This window comes from Prionailurus bengalensis, chromosome A3 (assembly GCF_016509475.1).
Source record: "Prionailurus bengalensis isolate Pbe53 chromosome A3, Fcat_Pben_1.1_paternal_pri, whole genome shotgun sequence".
Classification (NCBI taxonomy): Eukaryota; Metazoa; Chordata; class Mammalia; order Carnivora; family Felidae; genus Prionailurus; species Prionailurus bengalensis.
Window position 1 is genome coordinate 30,445,251 of NC_057354.1, and position 19,631 is coordinate 30,464,881.

At 50.9% G+C, this 19,631-nt stretch overlaps 1 protein-coding gene across 8 annotated transcripts; it reads left to right on the top strand.

Annotated features, from left to right (window-relative positions):
• The first annotated feature begins 185 nt into the window (after positions 1–185).
• Positions 186–17,057, top strand: MAVS (mitochondrial antiviral signaling protein). 8 transcript variants are annotated; one of them, XM_043602812.1, is made up of 8 exons: positions 5,354–6,516; positions 7,773–7,843; positions 8,605–8,752; positions 9,896–10,070; positions 11,275–11,450; positions 12,149–12,305; positions 14,091–14,599; positions 15,513–17,057. In XM_043602812.1, the coding sequence occupies exons 2-8, from the start codon at positions 7,785–7,787 to the stop codon at positions 15,948–15,950; spliced, it is 1,662 nt and encodes a 553-aa protein (XP_043458747.1). In that variant the 5' UTR covers positions 5,354–6,516; positions 7,773–7,784; the 3' UTR covers positions 15,951–17,057. The 8 variants fall into 8 exon arrangements, with proteins under 8 accessions (XP_043458748.1, XP_043458749.1, XP_043458746.1 ...); XM_043602813.1 differs by lacking the exons at positions 5,354–6,516; positions 7,773–7,843 and adding an exon at positions 186–393 and having other exon boundaries at positions 8,567–8,752; XM_043602814.1 differs by lacking the exon at positions 7,773–7,843 and having other exon boundaries at positions 5,322–5,395; positions 8,567–8,752.
• Positions 17,058–19,631: the final 2,574 nt, after the last annotated feature.

The window sequence follows — 19,631 nt, forward strand, 5'->3', positions numbered from 1 at the left end:
AAGGGGCTGAAAGCAAGCAAGGCACCAGCTGTGTGGCAGGAAGCTGGAGCCATGGAGGGATGTGGTCAGGGGGAAGGCTCCTGTTTGCGGGAGGCCTGTGAATTTTAGGAACTCTGGCAACTTGGAAGCTGTGTCCTGCCCATGTATTTATTCATTTGCTTGTTTTCCCACAAATTTCAGTAAATGTCTGCTGCCAAGCAACTTACGTCAGTGGTTCTCAGAAGGAAGGGTGAGACAGCAGTCCCTGAGTGGCAGGTGACCAGCAACACAATGCCCTGAGGTTGGTGAGGAGGCCGTGCTGACCATGGGGGCTAAGGCCTGGAGGAGCCCCCTGCAGGAGGGACTGACTCACAAGCTGACATGGACCAAGCCCTCTTCTGAGACCACTGAGAGGTAAGGTGAGCTCCTACCAGACCCTGTTATGTCCAGAGATCTCATGTGGTTGGTCAAGGCTTCCTCTGGAAGCCAGAGGACTCAGAGGCCCATTATTTTAGAAAAGAAAATACTAGAAGAAAAGACACCGGAGTGTCGCTAGCAATTTTTCTTGAGTAGTAGCCTTATGAGTAGATTTTGGTTTTCTTCATCAGGCATTTCTGGTTTTCCCCATATCATGTATACAAGCATATAATTTTCCTCCAGCTTTATTGAAAATAAATTAATTTTTTGGTAATGAAATTGGCAGTGTGAAAAATAAAATAGTTTAAATAATAACAGTTTAAAAACTTATCTGAAACAAGGTTGTAAAAGCTGGGTTTATACTTTATTTTTCAGTCTTGGAGAGTTCCCTGAAGGGACTCAGACATGAGAACATTTCTGTTTTGGGGGCCCTCGGTCACTATTCTCTGGTTCTGACTGTGCTCTCTGGGGGGAAACGTGAGCTGGTGGTTGCTGAATCATCACATGTGAGTCACAGCCCTCCTTGGAGCACTGGCCTGGGGACTTGGGCCACCTGTTAGGTTATGAGCTTTAAAGGGGAGGAGTACTCCAAAGGCCCTCACTGGAGGGGGGTGGTACCTGGGATATAGATTACTCTCTTGCCCTTCCACTAATAAATAGACAGTGATCAATAAACTACTCATGGAGAAAGAGAGAGAGAGAGAGAGAGAGAGAGAGAGAGAGAGAGAGAAACCTAGAAACAGACTTTTAACTATAGAGAACAAATTGCTGGTTACCAGAGGGAGGGGGGGATGGGTGATATAGGTAATGGGGATTAAGAGCACACTTATTTTGATGAGTACTGAGTAATGTATAGAAGTGTTGAATCACTACATTGTACACCTGAAGCTAATATAACACTGTATGTTAATGAACTGGAATTTAAATAAAAACTTAAAAAAAAAAAGAACTCTACTCATGAAATAGGGCAGAATGCAGTCAACAGTAAGAGGTAATTGATATAAATAGCCAGATAGGGTCTAAATGATTTTAAATTTTATTTCATTTAAAATTTTTTCATTTTGAAATAATTTCAGACTTACAAAACAGTTGCAAAAATAATAAAATATTTACATCTTACATAGCCACAGTACGATGATCAAAACCAGAAATTTAATACAGATAGAATATTACTAACTAATCCAAGCCTTAGTAAAATTTCCTCAGTTATCCTACCAATGTCCTTTTTTCTTTTTTTTTAATGTTTATTTGTTTATTTTTGAGACAGAGCACAAGCAGGGGAGGGGCAGAGACAGGGAGACACAGAATCTGAAGCAGGCTCTAGGCTCTGAGCTATCAGCACAGAGCCCGACGTGGGGCTCGAACCCACACACTGTGAGATGATCTGAGCCAAAGTCGGACGCTCTGGCTACCCAGGTGCCCCTTTTTCTTCTGTTTTGGGGTCTGATTCAGGATCCCACATTGCTTTCAGTTGTTACGTCTCTTTATTCTTGTTTAATCAGGAATAGTTCCTCAGTCTCTCCCTGTCTTTCCATGGCCTTGACATTTTTGGAGAGTTATTGTGTAGATCACTAGTGATAGAAACGCACAGTATCTGTGCTGTACAACATGACAGCTATTAGCCATACAAAAATAGCATTTGAAATGTGGCTAGTGGGGCTGAGGAACTGAGTTTTACATTTTATTTAATTTGTAGGAAATGGCTACTGTGCAAAATGGCTAATGTATTGAACTGGACAAATGTTGAATGTCCCTCATTTGGGGTTTGTTTGACATTTCTTTGTGATTGGCTTCGGATTATGAATTTTGGCAAGCATATCATAGATGAGATGATGTGGGACCCAGATAAAAGGTGGAAGAAGACGACCTAGACCAGGATTTTCATTGTGGTAACATATACATAACATAAAATTTACCATTTTAACCATTTTTAAGTGTACATTTCATTGGCAGTAAGTACATTCACATAGTTGTGCATCCATCACTACCATCCATCCCCAGAACTTTTTCATCTTCCCCAACTGAAACTCTCTACCCACTGAACACTAACTCTTCATTCTCCATCGCCCCAAGCTCCTAGAAACGACTACTCTACTTTCTGGCACTATGAGTTTGACTATCCTAGATACCTCACGTGTGTGGAATCATACAATATTTGTCATTTCGTGACTGGCTTGTTTAACTTAGCATAATGTTTTCGAAGTTCATCCATGTTATAGTATGTGTTAGAATTTCCTTCCGTTTTAAGGATGAGTACTATTCTGTTATATGTACATACCACATTTTGTTTATCCATTCATCCATCAGTAGACATTTGGGTTGCTTCTACCTTTTGGTTATGGATGTGTGTATACATATATGCGTTCATTTCTTTGGTATGTATCCAGAAGCAGACTTGCTGGATCATGTCGTAATTCTATTTTTGAATTTTCGAGGAGCTGCCATACTGTTTTCCACAGCAGCTGTACCATTTCACATTCCCACCAGTAATGTACAAGGGTTCCAATTTCTCCATATCCTTGCCAACACTTGTCATTTTCCATTTGTTTGTCTTATAATAGCCATCCTAAACATTTATATCTGCTATAAACCAAAGGTTTATGTTTCTTCCCATTCATATTTTGAAACCTAATCTCCAGTGTGATGGTATTTGGAGGTGGTATCTTTGGGAGGTGATTTGGGCCATAAGGGTGAAGCACTCACGAATAGAATTAGTGCTCTTTTAAAAGGGACCCCAGAGAGCTCCCTTGCCCCTTCCAACATGTGACGACACAACAAGAAGATTGTCTGTGAAGAAGCAAATGGGCCCTTATCAGACACTAAATGTGCTGGCACCTTGATCTTGTACTTCCCAGCCTCCAGAACTGAGACCTAAATGTTTGTTGTGAGCCATCCAGTGTATGGTATTTTTGTTATAGCAGCCCAAAGGACTAAGATAATACCTCATTGTGTTTTTGAAGAAGCTGTATTTTTTTTTTTTTTTTAATGTCCTGGGATGTCCAGACAAATGTAGAGACAGGGATGCAACTGCATTTGGAAGCCAGTCACCACACTTCCAATGTTGTTCCTGCAAGAATTAGATACGAGATCATGGATTTGGAGTAGGTAGCAGGAAGGAGTAATTCTTGAACCAATCGGCATTCACTCTGCCTTGGCTAAACAAAGCAGAGCTGGCTTTATTACAGTTAGTTGAGTTCAGATGTGACATTAACAACATTTTTGTAAATGCTGAATGTTGTGAAATATCCCAACAAAGTAATAAAATCTCATCTGAAAGTGTTCAGGCATTTTCCCGTGATCTAGTTTGGGAGGACTGGCTTTGGAGACAGGTATGTACTCAGGCATTTCCGTGTGATCTCGGCCAAACCTCTTAACTCCTCAGTTGTCATTCTTTCATTTTCAAGTTGTAGTATAAAGCGTGACAATCCTAAGTGTACAGCTGATGAAGTTTTGTATATGCACAAACCCATGTACCCACCACTCACATCAAGATACAGAAGTTTCCATCCCCTGCAAGGGTTCCCATGTACCCCACCACAGAAGTAACCAGTGAATGATTTCTATTTATGTAGATGAGATTTGCCTGTTTTTGAACCTTGCTTTACCTTGCAACTGGAGGAACAGATAGCATGTACTCTTTGTGCTTAGTTAGCCATGGTGCCCATTTATCCTGGTGAGATTCATCCATGTTATGTGTATTAACCGATTGCTCTTTTTCACTGCTGTATACTATTCCATAATGTGAGCACACCAGTTTGTTTCCTCATTCTCCTGCTGATGGACCTTTGGGTTGTTTTCAGAGTTTGCCTATTGTGAACAAAACCACTAGGAACATTAGCTATTGTGCATGTTTTTAAATTTTTTTATTTTTTTATGTTTATTTTTGAGAGAGAGAGAGGGACAGAGTATGAACAAGGGAAGGGCAGAGAGAGAGAGAGACACAGAATCTGAAGCAGGCTCCAGGCTCTGAGCTGTCAACACAGAGCGGGGTGGGAGGCTCAAACCCACAAACTATGAGATCATTATCATGACCGGAGCCAAGTCGGATGCTCAACCTACTGAGCCACCCAGGTGTCCTATATTGTGCATGGTTTTAGATGGACACACAGCCAGGAGTGGTGGCTGGGTGATAGGGTTGGCATGTTTCACTTTAGTAAGAACTGCCAAACATTTTCTGAAATCTTTTAATCGCTCTTTAAAACAGGAAAAATAAATCTCTGCCCAGTTATTGTGAGAGTATTTAGTGGACTCTTAAGGTATAAGGCTTCAAGCCTGTACCTGGAGCACAGTGGGGGCTCAATAATTGCTGGCCTCTACCGGAAGCAGAGGAAGGGTCAGGCAGTTGTCGAGCACTGTGGGGAGGTACCTGCCCCAGACCCGTGGGCAGAGGCCTTTCCCACACAGCAGTCAAGAACCACACCCAGAAGGCTGGGCAAGCCCACAGTGGCGCCCCTGCCCTGCTCCCACCTACCCAGCCTCCGTCCACCGTGATCCTGCTTCCTCAGGCCCAGCATTGGCGTCGCGCCCATGCGAACTTTGGTGTCACCCGATATTTATTGAGCACTAACTGTGTGCCAGGCCCTGGGCGCCCAGGTGCAAACGACATAAAGACCTTCACTCCTCAAATTACTGGGTAGGAGGAGTAGGAAGCATAGGGACCACTGACTCCGAGATCAGCCATCCACTTGGATTCTGGCCAGACTCTGGATTTCTCCTAGAAGTTTCCCGAGACAAACACGGAAAGAAAATAATTTTATCTTTTGCGCCCCAGCAGGAACCTAGGTCGGTCCGGTGCACCCGTCCGACAAGTCCAGGCCCCCAAGCCAAGGCCAAGCACCCACCCCCGCCGCCCAGGGGCTCGGGCTGGCCGCGAAGCCCCGCCCCGCCGTTGGCCAATGGCCGCGCGGTCCCGCCCCTCCCCACCCTCCCCCTCCCCTGTAGGGGAGGGTTCCGGACTGTCCCGGGAGGTCGGCCTGTCGGCGTGTCGTGGCAACCCGAGGTAAGATAGCCTCCCCGGGCGCTCGGTCCCGTCGGCTCAGGACGCGCGGACGCCTCCCCGGAAGGTGGCCAGCGGCGGCAGAAGCCGAGTGGGACTCGGAGTGCGCCCGGGCGCACGGGGTCTGGGGCGCACGGGGTTCCGGGGACAGGTCTGGCCGCGCGGGTCTGGGGAAGGGCTGGTCTTAAGGGCACACGCGGTTCGCGGCAGCGAGGGCTCCACGAGCCTCAGCCAGCACCCGGGGTGTCGCCGGGCGTCTGCTGGCACTGGAGGGGAGGTTGGGCCGGAAGGAGGCAGGCACAAGCAGCTGAGGTCCTCCAGCCGCACCGGCAGGCCGAGGGTGACCCTGGGACGAGGCCTAGCCGCGATGGGCCAACCTCCCGAGCCGCGGCCGCGCCTAGGGGCCAGGGCCGCCGCCCTCCCCGAGATCTTTACAGTTCTCGGTGATGACACCTGCTCAGAACAGCCTCTCATCCTCCGCGGGCCTGGTCCCATCCAGGAATCCTAGCCAAAGCAGTGAGGCCTCGCCCCTCTGGGCCCGAAGATTATTTCTTTCCGGGACGCACTCAGAGCCTCCGAGGCTGTCGGGTAGGAAATTCTCCTTGCAACGTTGGTCCGCCCTTCTTCTCTGAGGCCACAAGGAGGTGCTAAGAAAACATCGAAAAAACAAAACAAAACAAAACAACCCACCACCACAACACAGCAAACAACCACGTTCTCCTGCACGCTGTGGAGCCTCAATAACTTCTAGAAGGATAGTCAGTTACCTGAGAACTGCGACTGCTGTAGAGGGCAGGTTAGAATGCTCTCAGCCTTGTCGGAACGATGTCCATTTCGCACAAGACAAGGACTAAATATTGCAGTCTCCCAGGGGCACCCTCACCCAGTGACCCCCCTCACCCAGACAGTGGCCTTGGTCCCTCTAGTACTGTGAGTCTCACTTGCTGCAGCTGCCCCCATGTTCTGCAAGATGTATGGTGAGCTGCAAGGAGGCAACAAGTCCTGGGTTCAAATCCTGTCAGGATCACCGGTCTGCTTGTGCAACCTGGCATCATTTCTCCTCTCCTAAATGAAAGAAACCCAGGATGTGCTTGCCTAAGTGGACCATCAATATGTGAACAAATGTGGGCTTCCTTTCTTTTTGGTTGGAGCATGTTATATTTCCATACTCCCCAAACTGTGTTACTGAGGGCTGAGGCTCAGGTGCAGAAGAATGTGTTACCTGATTCTGTCCTGGTACCTCCCTGGATGCCATGGGAAAGAAGGAGAAAAGGGTCATTTTGTCACCATAGAGTTGTTCTTTGCTCATCTCCTGAAGGCTCAGAGGACTCCCACCCCACCTCCTTGATCCTCTTGACCTCTGTCATTAACGCTTGCCCCACCAGGAATGTAGCACCTGGTGGCTGACAAGGGAGGCAGGCAACATGAGGCTCTGAGGCCGGTAGACAGGACTGTCGCCCCATTTCCCATGTGGTGAGGGACTGGCAGCTCAGCTGTGCTCTGCAGCACTGCCTCCTAGAGTCCCACCCAAGACTGACACCACCTGGCCCTCCCTTTTCTGATCCCTTCCTTCCCAGAAAATCCACTTGGACATCTAGTAGCCTCTTAAGCTTTTTCAGAATGGATCTTTGGAGTCCTCTCTGTGCCACAACTTGCCCACCAGATTTTCTGGCTTGGAAAATGGCACTATCCATGCACCTAGTGCCTGAGGAATCATCCTTGATTCTTCTCCCTTCTTCACCTCCCACATGCACAACACACTAGGAATCCAGCCACCTCTCACCACCTCCATGGTTGGCATTCTGGCCATACCCTTCACGTGGCTCCCTGCTTTAGCCTCCTGATTTGTCTTCTTGCTTCCATCCTGGTCCCTCCACAGTCTAGCTCCTCACAACTACGAGGGAGGTCTTTAACATAAGTCAAATCCTCTCCCTTCCTTGCTCAGAAGCCTCCTATGGCTCCCCATTTCACTCTAGAGAGAAAAAAGTAAACCCAAAACTCAAAGTCTTTTCCTGCAACGCCCCCATAAGCCACCACTCCCAACCTCCTTGACCTTGATCTCAGCCCCTCCCCTAGTTTTTTAAACCTGGACCACCCGGAACTGATTTCTGTTCTTTAAACATGCCAAGCTTGTTTCCACCTGAGGACTTCTAATTTGCTGTGCCCTCTGCCCAAAACACTGATCTCACAGTCCAGAATGGCTCATCTCAAATGTCATTAATCCAGAAAGACTTCCTGACCAACTCTGCCTAGGCAGCATGCCCTTCTACAGGAGTTCTGTCTTCTTATCCTGCTTTATTTTCTTTATAACCTTGATTATTGTTTGGAATTTTTATTTATATGTATACTTACTGATTTGTCATCTGTCCCACCTCAATAGAATATAAATTGGATGATGGCAGAGATCTTATCCCTCTTACTCCCTACAGCTCTCCCTGAGGGGGGAAGCAGGTAAGAAATTTGCAGACAGCCCCATCTATAATTGCAAATTGTGGTAAGTGCTACTTAAGGCAATTGCTTGTAATTGAGGCGCTTGTAAATGTCAAGTTTACTAGGTTGAACTATTGTGTTGTCAAAATAAGCTCTCTGAGCCATTTTAGGGGTGAAGACAAGCCTGGAAAAGATTGGTAATTTGCCCCAGATCACACATAGTGATTGGAACTCAGCCTCCTACCCTAAGAACATGTATGTGGCAAGCTTTAATGGTGGGCCTGCAATCATGTTCTGGAAAGAACCTGATCCTGGAGCCTGATAATTTTCCACTAACTAGCAAGCCCTTATTCTTGGTACTTCATTTTCTTCACCTTTAAAGTAGGATTATCTTATTATTATCCTTTTGGGCTTCCCCCCAGTACACCCCAAAGAAGTAGCACTTCTTGCTTTCAGCAACGAGGGGCACATACAGACCTTAGGACAATGGCAGGGAGTCAGAACTCTCCACAATACCAACCAACCTACAAGACAGAAATGGGGCCTAGATCTTCTGGATCTTATTTCTTTTGTTCATCAATTCATTTTTTATTTTTTGAGGGCCTCTGGACTTGGGCAGTAATAAAATTGGATGATTAAAGAAAGAAGTAAAACATTCCAAAGAGTTGAGAAAGAAAGAAGTAATTGCCTTTTGTCCGATCCCACTCCCAACTCTGTTGCCATATGTGGTGTGTTTTCTTCCAGTCTTTTTTCCCCTCTCAGCCCATCCTTTTTTGGGCCAGTGCCCTCTGTCACTTCAGAACCTGGACAGCGATGACGTTTGCTGAGGACAAGACTTACGAGTATATCCGCCACCATTACAGCAATTTTGGTCATATTCATGTTCTGGAGATTCTGCCTTATCTGTCCTGCCTCACAATAAGTGACCAGGTGAGCTGGGGCATGACAGCCAGCCACTGACTTGGGGCAGGCTGGGGGTTCAGAGCTTCACCCAAAGCCAGGGCCAACTCCTTCCTTCTTGGTTATTGTCTGCATCCTGCTTCCTGACCTTGACGCTTCTCTAACTTGCTGAATCAAGGGTGGGTCAGGATGGCCTTTCCAACATGGCTGAGCGCCCTCTCGTGTCCATTTGGTGTAGTGCTAAAAAATATGGTGCCAGCTGCCTGAGATTTCTGGGCTTCAATCCCCATTCTGCTTCGGTGGGAACCTTCCTTTTCTTCAGTCTGTCTTGTCATTACTCCTCCTCAGTTTTGATTCTGTTCTCCTTGTCATGGAGCTCTGTCCTGGCAGGGAGTCCAGGGCTCAGTTTTGAGGGTTCATGGGAGCCAGACCACCCTCATCTATTAGAACTGGCTGTGGCCCCAAGTGAAGCCGGGCCAGCCGCCTCCCAGTTTCAGCTGCTCCCAGATGGCCCGGGCCCTCTGCTGCCTCAATGCGGCTGAGGTGGCAGTGGTGAGGTGGCCGTAGCGGTGGAGCAGGCCTGTGGCTGACAAGGTCTGCCCCTGCCCTCCTGCCTTGCATTTGGGGGCTTGTGGGGATGCCTTGTGACCAGTTCTGCAGTAAATGTTTTCTGTGGCTTTTCGTTTCTGCTGTCTGGTTGCTTGTCTGAATGTGGGAATTCAGTCTGTATGTGAGATTTAAAACCTTTGCCGCCCCGAGATTCCCCATCCTCCCGATTCTTAGGTCAGCTGCCTCTCTTCTCCTTTTGCCTCCTTTCGTCTCCTGTTCCCTATGCACCCTTTTCCTCCTCTGCTAATCCAAACCCTTTCTTTTTGCTTTGGGGGCTGCATAAACTGAGGAACTGCCAGGTTCCTCACCAGTAGAGTAGGGGTCATGGCATTAAGATAATTCACACACAGCCCTGAGCTCAGAGCGTGGCACACACTAAAAGCCTACTTCCTGGAAGCTGCCTTTACACTTGGGCCCAGACACTGGCCTTGTCCTGGGCTCTGACCTGGTTTTGCATGGCTGCCGCACTCTTGTGGCTACTTGGTGTCTCTCTCTGCAGCTGTCCCTGAGTGGGGAAGGGTCCAGGGCCACCTGGCTTGAACAGGGCATCTGGCTGTGTTCCAGGACCGACTGCGGGCCTACTACCAGCTCTGGGGGAACCAGGGCACCCTCTGGGAGCTCTTCAACAGCCTTCGGCGGCGGACTGGCTGGGTGGAATCCTTCATCAAGGCCCTGAGGATCTGTGAGCTGGCTGGTCTTGCTGACGAAGTGGCCTCTGTCTACCAGAGCAACCTGCCCGGTGAGCTTCTTGCCCTGGCCCTCCTCATGGAACCCCTGTCGTTCCCCTGGCCTCCACTCTGTCTGTCCCCTCACCCCTGTACCTCCTGCCTTCCACTGCCCCCTTCCCTCCCATCACTCCTGGGCAGTGGACAAACCTGGGTGTCGATCCCAGCTTAGCCTCTTGTTAGCCATGTCCCTTTGGTGAAGTGCCTTAATTTCCCTAAGCCTCAGTCTTCTTCTCTGTAAAATGGGGTTAATGGCCAGACATCTACGTCATAGGGCTGTGGTGGATACCATGGGACAGTGGGTGGCATGTTGAGTGCTTAGCTGGGACTGGGTGCCTCCCGTGTGCTCAGCAAGTGGGCCTTCTAATCTGTGTGGCTGTGACATTTGCCTCCCATTCCTTTCCCACTTCCTGTCTTCTCCCTCAGTTCACCTTCCCTCTCTCCATTCCTCTCTTCTCTTCCTCCGTTTCATGTCTCCTCTTTCTCCCTCATGGGTTCCTTCTTCCTTTCCCTCATCTCTTCCTCTCCCCCTAGCATCTCCTGGAGCCTTCTAGGTCCCCCACTCCAGCTGCCCAGTTACTCCTCAGCTCCCTTTCAATGCTCCCTGCCAGGTTGAGTGCCCGGAGGGATCTGGTCAGGTCAGGTCTGAGGGGACAAGACAGGAAGAAAACTCAAGCCAGCCCTATGTATGTTTTAGACTAGAGACGACTCCTGAGACACTGCTCAGATTTAAAGCCTTAGAACAGCCCTACTCCCCCCCTCCCCCCGCCATTTGCTTTCTTTTTTTCCTCCCTTCTTTCTGAGGAAACAGCATCAGGTCAGGGGTTAGTTAGGGGTGACAACCGCCTACAAGGAAGAGAAGAAAGCCACTGGGTTCCAGAGTGCTGAGGGACAGAGAAGTGGTGACTGCTGACCCAGTCTGGGTTGTGAGAGGCCTGTGAGGTGCCCCGCATGCTCCCCACCCCCATTCCCTTCTCTTCTACCCTTCTACTCCTTCTCCCTCTTCTTGTCTTTGTCCTCCCTACCTCCTCTCTCCTTCCTGCCTCCCACTCAGTGAATCTTGTCTCTTCTAAGGAGTACATCCCCCCTCAGGACAGCTTTTGGAGCTGTGGGGGGGCCTATAGTCACGGCTCTGGGGGTCCAGGAGCATCCAGGCCTCTCCTGTCACTGGGAGTTCCTCTGACTCCTCCTTGACATCACTGTATCTTTGTCTTCCAGGGGTCCCGAAGAACTGCCCCCCAGCCCCACTGGAGCCACAGTTAGCTCCTGCTGAGGTTCCAGGGCCCTCCACACCTGCCATGGCCCCCAGCGCCCCCCACAACGGCTACAGAGAGGAGGAGTCAAGTTTCCCCATGCCTGTCCAGGACACTGAGCCACCAGGGTCCCTAGGAGAGGTGTGTTCTCACGCCTAGTCTGGACCCCTGCTTTTGTGTTCTTGTCTGCCCAGCTTCTAGAAGCTCTCTTCTGCCCCCACCACAAGTCATGCCTAACCTCTGCTCAGAACCTAAGGGCTCCCCCAATGGAGATATGCCCCAAACCAGCTCTCAGACTGCTGACTAGGGCTTCACCCTATGGCAACCCCCAACCCTCTTATCAACCAGCTGTGAGGTCACAGTATGGAGGTCTTTGAAGTGGTCCGTGTGAGATGTTGAGCTGGATCGAAGGACCAGAGAATGACCACTGGAGGAGTACTGGGGAAGGAGGAGGTGATGGGGTAGAGGGTAGATGGAGTAATTATTGCCAGTAAAGTCAAGTTCAGGGCGAAAATTACTGATTCTATTGAGATGTGATGAGCAGGCAGCAGGGTGTTCAGGAGACACCAGACCATGGACTTGAAGCCCAAGAAAGGGGTCTGTGCAGTAGCCTCAGAGAGGGGGACATTTGATAGGGCCAGGCAGATGAATAGAGACTCCCCATGGGCTGGTGTGTGTTCTCTGTAAGGTACGTTCCTGTGGACAGAGGGTCTGGCAATGATCAAAGCCGGGGCGAGGGGCTTCCCTGGTTTCTGTGGTCCATGGCACAGGCTGAGGCCAGTGGGAGATGCCTGCTCCTGGGAGAAGCAGCTGCCTCATTTCCATTTTCCCTCTTGCAGAGTTCAAAGAAAGTCCCACAGACACCCAGTTCTGGGACTGTCCTGAGGAGACCAGCTGGCCCCCTGGAGCCCTCCTCTGACATGGCAGCCCTCAGCCCTCTGACCTCCAGTGGGTGTCAGGAGCAGGACACAGAACCAGGCAGTGCCCACATAGCAGGTACGTATGTGACCTGGAGCCATAGGACCTCTCGGACCTCCCAGAGGGTGAAGACTAGAGTTGCCCCTCTGGCTTCCTTGGACAGGAGGCGAGGGTGGGAATAAAGGGAGTTTACCTCAGGAGCAACCCAATTCCTTGAGGGTGTATTAGTATTTTCTACGTAACAACCCATTCCAACATTTAGTAGCCTAAAATAGGACTATTTAGCTCGTGATTCTGTGGGTCAGCAATTTAGGCTGGCTCAGGGTAGTTCTTGGGATCTTGGCTGGATTCCCTCTTGCGTACACACCCGTGTACGCACTGCTTACTTACGCCTGTTGGCAGGGGGTGGGGGGCGGGGCGGGCACCTTGGTTCTCTTCAGTGAGTCCTCATCTTTCACCAGACAAGTCTGTTTCCTGGCAGCTGAGCAGAATTCTGAGAGAGCAGACTCCTGGGGCAAAGGCTCAAAACTGGCAGTCTTCCCTCCTGCCTCATTCTGTGGCCCAAACAAGTCCCGGGGCCAGCCCAGAGTCAAGGAGTAGGGAACAGACTCTGTCTCTAGATGAGAGGACTGACAGTCACATTGCAGAGGATGTGGATACAGGCAGGGGAAGAGCATTAGGGCCATTTGTGGATTCTGCTGAGGGGACCCTGTGGGGTTCACCAGGACCTGGAGGACAGTGTGGAAGAGCTGGGCTACTTATTGGCAGGGGCCTTTAGAGCCCTTAGGTGCTGCCCTACCCCTAGTGGGGCTCTAGCTCCCAATGAATCACTAAACCTTCTCAGCCCCCAGAGGAAGTATGATTTTCATCAGTTAAGGGCCTGGGCCCCAAAACCAGATCTCAGTTCCCACCCTCGGGAATATAGAGCTGTCCACTCTGACTTCCCAGGATGGCATCTCTCTGCTCCGTTGTTTCCTAAACTGTATTCCATGTAACACTATAGCCTGACCAGCCTTTGGTGCTCCTGGGACAGCCACAAGGCACCTGAACAGTTAAAGGCTCCGAGAAGCCATCTCAGTGCCCTCCACTCCTTTCACCCCAGAACTCTTCCCCAAGCACCCATTTGTACTTTGCAATGTCAGCTTGCCATGGGACACCTTTCAGGAAATGCTGCTGTGGACCAGGGAGGCAGAGGGCACTTAGATTTCAATACATGCGTGGATACAGGTCCCACGAGGTTCTGTGGTGTCAGATTTTGGTGGGGGTGGGGTGGTACATCAGAATTACTTCTGGCCTTTGTCAGCCATAGGGCCTGGTGTGTGTATTCTCAGAGTACCATGGGGGATCTGGATATAAATGCCTATATGGACTGTTACCACCTGCTGAGCCATCGTGCTGCCCTTTGCCGTGATCCAGGGTGGCTCCTACTGGTGGGGGAGGGGAAGGTGGCAGAGGGAGGAGCATCCAGAATTCCACCAAGCTAATGAGCAGACACAGGAGGAAAGGGGGGTGTCCCAGGCAGGAGAAGAAAGAAGAGAGGATAATTAATGATCTTCAAGCTCCTAGATGCTGTAAAGGGGAGGAACCATTTCATTCTTATGAGAGAACAGACTTGACTTTAGGTCAAGGACTAAGGCTAGATAGGGCTGAGGATGCGCCTGCAGCTGTTGGACCTCGGGGCCTGGGAGCAATGACCAAAGGGACTGTGGAGACTCCATGGGAGGATGTTGGGAGGCCTGGGTGCAGTAGGGACTTGAGCTGGGGAACTGAGACCCTTCTTCAGCTCTCTGATCCCAGGTGACTGTGCTTTTAGGGTAACAGTCCTGTGGGTTTGTATTTTCCCTTTTATTTTACCACCTGCAGGCATGGCCTCCAGCCTCACATCACCCCGTGGGCCTGTGTCTCCATCTGTCTCCTTCCAGCCACTGACCCGTTCCATCCCCAGGGCAAGCCGCTTGCCAGGACCCTCAGTATCAGCTCCGCCTACTGGCATCTCCTCCTCTTCCCCTGGCTTGGCCTCTTCAGGGGGTGCTGGTGACCATGGTGAGGCTACCATCTGCCCTGGGGCCGGGGTGTTGGCCAGCTCATTGACCACCAGCGTGGCACCCTCCAAAGTGCCTCCCAACTCAGCATTTGATAGAACGATGCCTTCCAAGTTGCCTGCCAGCTCGAAACCTTCTGGTACAATGTCTACTAACGTGCTCACTAGTCTACCGCCATCCAAACTGCCTATCAACTCCACACGTGCTGGCACAGTGGCACCCAAGGTGCCTACTGGCTTGGTGCCTGACCACAGGATGTCCACAAGCACAGCGCCCAGCACGGTGCCTGCCAACACAGTGCCCCCCGTCAGGAGCAGCATATCCTCAGGGGTGAGTCTTTGCCCTTCTACCAGTGATCCAGGCTTTCCCCCCGAGCCCTATCCTTGGGCCCTTTCCAGTCTCCACTCTGTCTCCAGCCTGGGCTGTGCCGGGGCTTCTTTTCAAGGGTATAGGGTTAGCTGAGATCTGGCCTCTTCTGGACCCCACACCAAATCCTTTAGAGTACTAATAATCATTAGAGCTCTTGAGTGTGGATTCCTAGGAGGGGTGGGTGTGGCGGCCATCCCCACTGGTCATGTGCATCAACCCGTTTAGAGCTCAAAGCCGTACATTAGGCCTAGCAGCACCATTTTGCAGATGAGGGAACTGTGAGGGATAGAGCTGGATGGCCTGTCTGCCTCAATCCTTGCTCTTCACCCCCAGGATATCCAGTCTGCTTTTCCATTATCAGGGCTTTGTAGATAGCAGTCTCAGCCGGAGACAGCCGCACTGACCCAACAGCCCCCCACAGCTGCCCCTTCTGGGCCAGCACATCTAGTCCTGCTCCTGTTGTCTGCCTGGAAGAACCAAGTCCAAGGGACCCGTTAGGCACATGGCCAGGCCTCTGACCCTGTGGCTGCTCCATGGCCTCAGCCCTGGCAGAGTGTTGAAGTAGGATGGGGCCACAACTGCCAAGGGCTCTAGGAGGGCGGGGGTGAGCTCACAAGCAGGCCAGTGAGTAGGGAGAGGGGTACCTTGGAGAAAGTTACCACTGATACCACTGCAGAGGCTTGGACACCTCCTCTCTCAGTGCCCTCCTGCACCATCATTGGGTTGAGTCTCCAAGAGAGAGTGGCTTCCTCCCATACTGTGGGCTGGGAATTGGAGGGTTGAGATGTTAGTTCATGTATTGGCTGGGAATGGGGCCACCCATTTGGGTGTCCGGCCATCCCCAGTCCCTTCCAGCCCTTCCTTTCTTTCTCAGGAGACTCCTCCAGTGGCTCCAGAGCCCACAGGCACCTCCACCAGAGACAGCTTGCCTGAGCCAGACCACAACTCTGCCACCTGGGGCTCCGAGTTGGAGCTGAGCAAGCCTGGCCGGCTGGTCTCCCACATGGACAGTGAGCCGTTCTCAGGCTGCTCTGCGGACCTGGCCCTCAGCTGCAGCAAGTCCTTGGGTGCAGGGCCTGACAACGCCCCAGAGGAGAATGAGTACCAGTCAGTGGATTCCATTAGGATCCAAGTGGCCCAGGATCCCAGCATTGACCTGGTAGAGGGTAGTCCCGGGCCTCCTGCTGCCCCACAGCCCTCAGTCAAGGACAAGTTTGTCCCGGCCAGATTCTATGCTCCATGGCTTGGGGCAGCTGCAGCTGGGGCTCTCTTCGCCATGCTCTTGGCTGTGCTGTATAGGCGGCGCCTGTGAAGCCCCTAGGGCCTCCCTGTCCCGAGTCTGCTCCCTTCCCTGCAGGACATCTAGCCCAAGCACGGACTGTGCTATCTCCCCGTCTTGTCCCTTTCATGGGGCTCGTGGAGCCTGGGCCTGAGGAGAGCCGGAGGGTGGGGGTGGGGTGCACAGACTGAGTGCAGACCAGATTTCTGTCCCAGCCCGTGCCCTCCCCATGTACTCCAGACTTCACACACCCCACAATCTGGTCTGTGGCCTTTATTCTCTGGAGGAGGTGAGGTACCCCCATCCAGACCCTGTTTGCTCAAGTCCACAGATGAGGTGGTGCTGCTAGATCATGCAGGGGGTCAGAACCCTCCCCCTCCCCCCATCCTGCCCTGGTGCCTGGTGGCCAGCAGACGTGCAGGGTGGGGGACCCCACAGGACCTTGCTCCAGACCCTAAAAGCCCCAGGAACCTAAGGGTGATCCATTTCCAGGGACCTGGCTGCTTGAGGTCCCCCAAGAAGCGAGGGAAGTCCAGAGGTTCCCCTGGACCCCTAGGGAACCTAAGGCAGCTGCTAGGCCTGAGAACTGTCTCTGAAGCCCCTCTCCAGTCTCCTCACCCCCATTTTCCCTTTCCCTCCCTCTGGTCTCCGTGGTCTTTAGCTTGGTGGTGGTGGGGAGGGGGGTTTGGGAAGGAGAGACCTGCCAGGGTAAGCTCAGGCCAAGGTTTGGATTTCAGCTCCACCCCTTCCTGGGCTGTGTGGCCTTGACAAGATGATCAGACTTCTCTGGTCTTGCTTCCCCACATGGCCAGTGAGTATCATGGCTCATTTCCCCTGGGCTCTTCTGAGGTTGAAGCACACAAGTGTTTGTCAAGTGCCTGCATTCCCCAGAGTAGGTGACTGCTGATAGCTGCCCCTACCTCTCCCCTGCCAAGCCTGGTAGACATGAGGGTATAAGAGGCAGAATGCCCAGTGGGTAAGGGTGCAACTCTGTAGTTTGGGGTGGGGCCTGTACCCCACTCGAACTTTCACTCACTCTGTGCTCTGTCACTGTGCTCTCTATTAACCTCTCTGTGCCTCAGTTTCCTCAGCTGTAAAATGAGGATGAATAGTAAAATTTTATATGTATATAAAAACAAATCTCCTAGTGTGATGAGGATTAAATGAGTTTGTCTATATGAGTCTTAGAATGGTTCCTGGCATTTATTAAGTGTTGGATACATGGTGCTGTAAATGTGGAGGGGTTGGAGTGATTGGCTACACCTTACGAGGCAGATCCAGACCCTGCTACCTCCCCTCACTCCCTTTATATTTGTTTCTTATTCATCTTGTGCATTGGGGAGCGGGGAGGGAGGCATGTCTCGTGGCAAAGCAGTTCAGGGGGAGGCCTGGGGCCCCCCAGCAACCAGATGGGTTGGGGAATATCCTCATGGGTTCTTTTCAGGCAGTCATCTCTGGACAAGAAGCAGGCATAGGAGACCCAGAAGCCACTTCCATTCCTGTTCTCTGCACGAGACAGACTAGCACTCTGGGGGGATACTGGGGGGAGTAGCTGTGTGCTCCCCCAAATGTCAGCTGGTAAGTCCTGTACCCTGCTTTGGCTGCTAAGGCCTTTCTTTGCACTGCCCTAGGGGGCTTCAGTGACCTCCACCTTGAATGACCTCTCCTCCCTCTGAATTTCTTTTCAACCCTCAATCCAAACCCAACAGCCTGCACCCTAAAATCAGGAGAGGTCCTTACCCAAGTTGTCTGCACCACTCCCCATCACCTTTGCTCTTAACCAGCCCTCTTTTAGCCCTCCCTCATTCTCAGATACCCAGGTCAGTAAAAAATTCATGGACAGGTACTAGTTTTATTATTTTTTAAATTTTCATTCATTCATTCATTCATTCATTCATTCATTCATTCATTCATTCATAGTAATCTCTACACCCAACGTGGGGCTCCAACTCACAACCCCAAGATTAAGAGTCATATGCTCTACTGACTGAGCCAGCCAGACACTACCCCCTGGTACTAGTTTTAATGTGTTACCCTCCCAGGGTAGCTTTGGAAAAGAGTATCTCAAGAAAGTAATGTGTAGTCCCAAAGGATGTTACTTAGCTGGTGGAATTTCAAGCACAACGACTAGCCACGTGGGAGAGACCTTTGTGTAAGGTTTTTGGAATCATTCAGGGACCTACCAGGCATTTTTCAGATTTTTAAAGATTTTTTTGAAAGATGGAGAGCACATGAGTAGGGGGGAGGGGCAGAGGGAGAGAGAGAGAGAGAGAGAGAGAGAGAGAGAGAGAATCTCAAGCACAGAGCCTGACATGGGGCTCAATCCCATGACCATGGGAAAATGGCCTGAGCCAAAATCAAAGAGTCGGATGCTGAACTGACTGAGCCACCCAGGTACCCCCTACCAGGTAGTTTTCAAATGATGCTGCCCAGAAGCCCTAATCCTGGCCTACGTGAAACAGCATCCCTACTTTGGCCGTTGTCAACTGAAGGTCTCTACAATGCCAACTTGAAGCAGCGTTGGGAATTGGCCAGTGCAATGAGGCCTGTGGCCAGGAGAGGACTTGGGATAGTTGGTAAGATATGTCAGATTTCAGGAATCCCGGGGTTTGAAGTGAGGCTTTCAGCTGCAGGGGGGTGTGGAGGAGGAGAATGACACAGGTCACTCCCACCACCATGGCCTGGACCACATGGAGGCCAGAACCCCAGGAGAGGACAGAGAACCTCTACCCTCAGTAGAGTGGCAAACTTGGCACCTATACTGGGAGACTTGGTAAAGCACACTTCACCTCAGGGTGAAGGCCGGGGCGGGGCCAGAGGCTCAGTGCCATCCTGGTCCGTTAGGGACTCACCACCTGTCAAAATACAATCCCTCTCTACCTTGTCTCTCCTGCTAAAACATTTCCCTCAGAACGTATGAGCCACCATGGCTTTTTTCTCCTTGGGAAATATAGACCTTGCTTGATAATCTACTGAAGCCAGACCAATGCCGTACCTTCCCCCTGTTTTCCTTGCTGGATACGCTCAGATTTAATTGGGTTTAGGGGGAATTTCTGGTCAGAGATCAAGAAGATGCCCTTTGCCCTGCCAGGCATTAGATTATTCATAGCTTCTTTTTTTTAAAATTTTTTTTTCAACGTTTATTTATTTTTTTGGGACCGAGAGAGACAGAGCATGAACGGGGGAGAGGCAGAGAGAGAGGGAGACACAGAACCGGAAACAGGCTCCAGGCTCTGAGCCATCAGCCCAGAGCCCGACACGGGGCTCGAACTCACGGACCGCGAGATCGTGACCTGGCTGAAGTCGGACGCTTAACCCACTGCGCCACCCAGGCGCCCCTATTCATAGCTTCTTTTAAGAAACATTATTTCTGACGGAAAGCTTTCAAACACACAAAAATAGAATATAAGAAATGCCCTATATAAGGGGCGCCTGGGTGGCGCAGTCGGTTAAGCGTCCGACTTCAGCCAGGTCACGATCTTGCGGTCCGTGAGTTCGAGTCCCGCGTCAGGCTCTGGGCTGATAGCTCAGAGCCTGGAGCCTGTTTCCGATTCTGTGTCTCCCTCTCTCTCTGCCCCTCCCCTGTTCATGCTCTGTCTCTCTCTGTCCCAAAAATAAATGTTGAAAAAAAAAAAAAAAGAAATGTATATAAGAAATATATATAAGAGAAAACAGAAGGAGAACCTGCCATGTGCCTACCACCCAGCTTTAATA

Coding starts and splice junctions, on each gene's coding strand:
- MAVS (XM_043602811.1), top strand. CDS start 7,785: ATGATGGCAGAGATCTTATCCCTCTTACTCCCTACAGCTCTCCCTGAG. Junction 12,306..14,090: donor AGGCAGTGCCCACATAGCAG/GTACGTATGTGA, acceptor TACCACCTGCAG/GCATGGCCTCCAGCCTCACA. Junction 14,600..15,512: donor GGAGCAGCATATCCTCAGGG/GTGAGTCTTTGC, acceptor TTTCTTTCTCAG/GAGACTCCTCCAGTGGCTCC.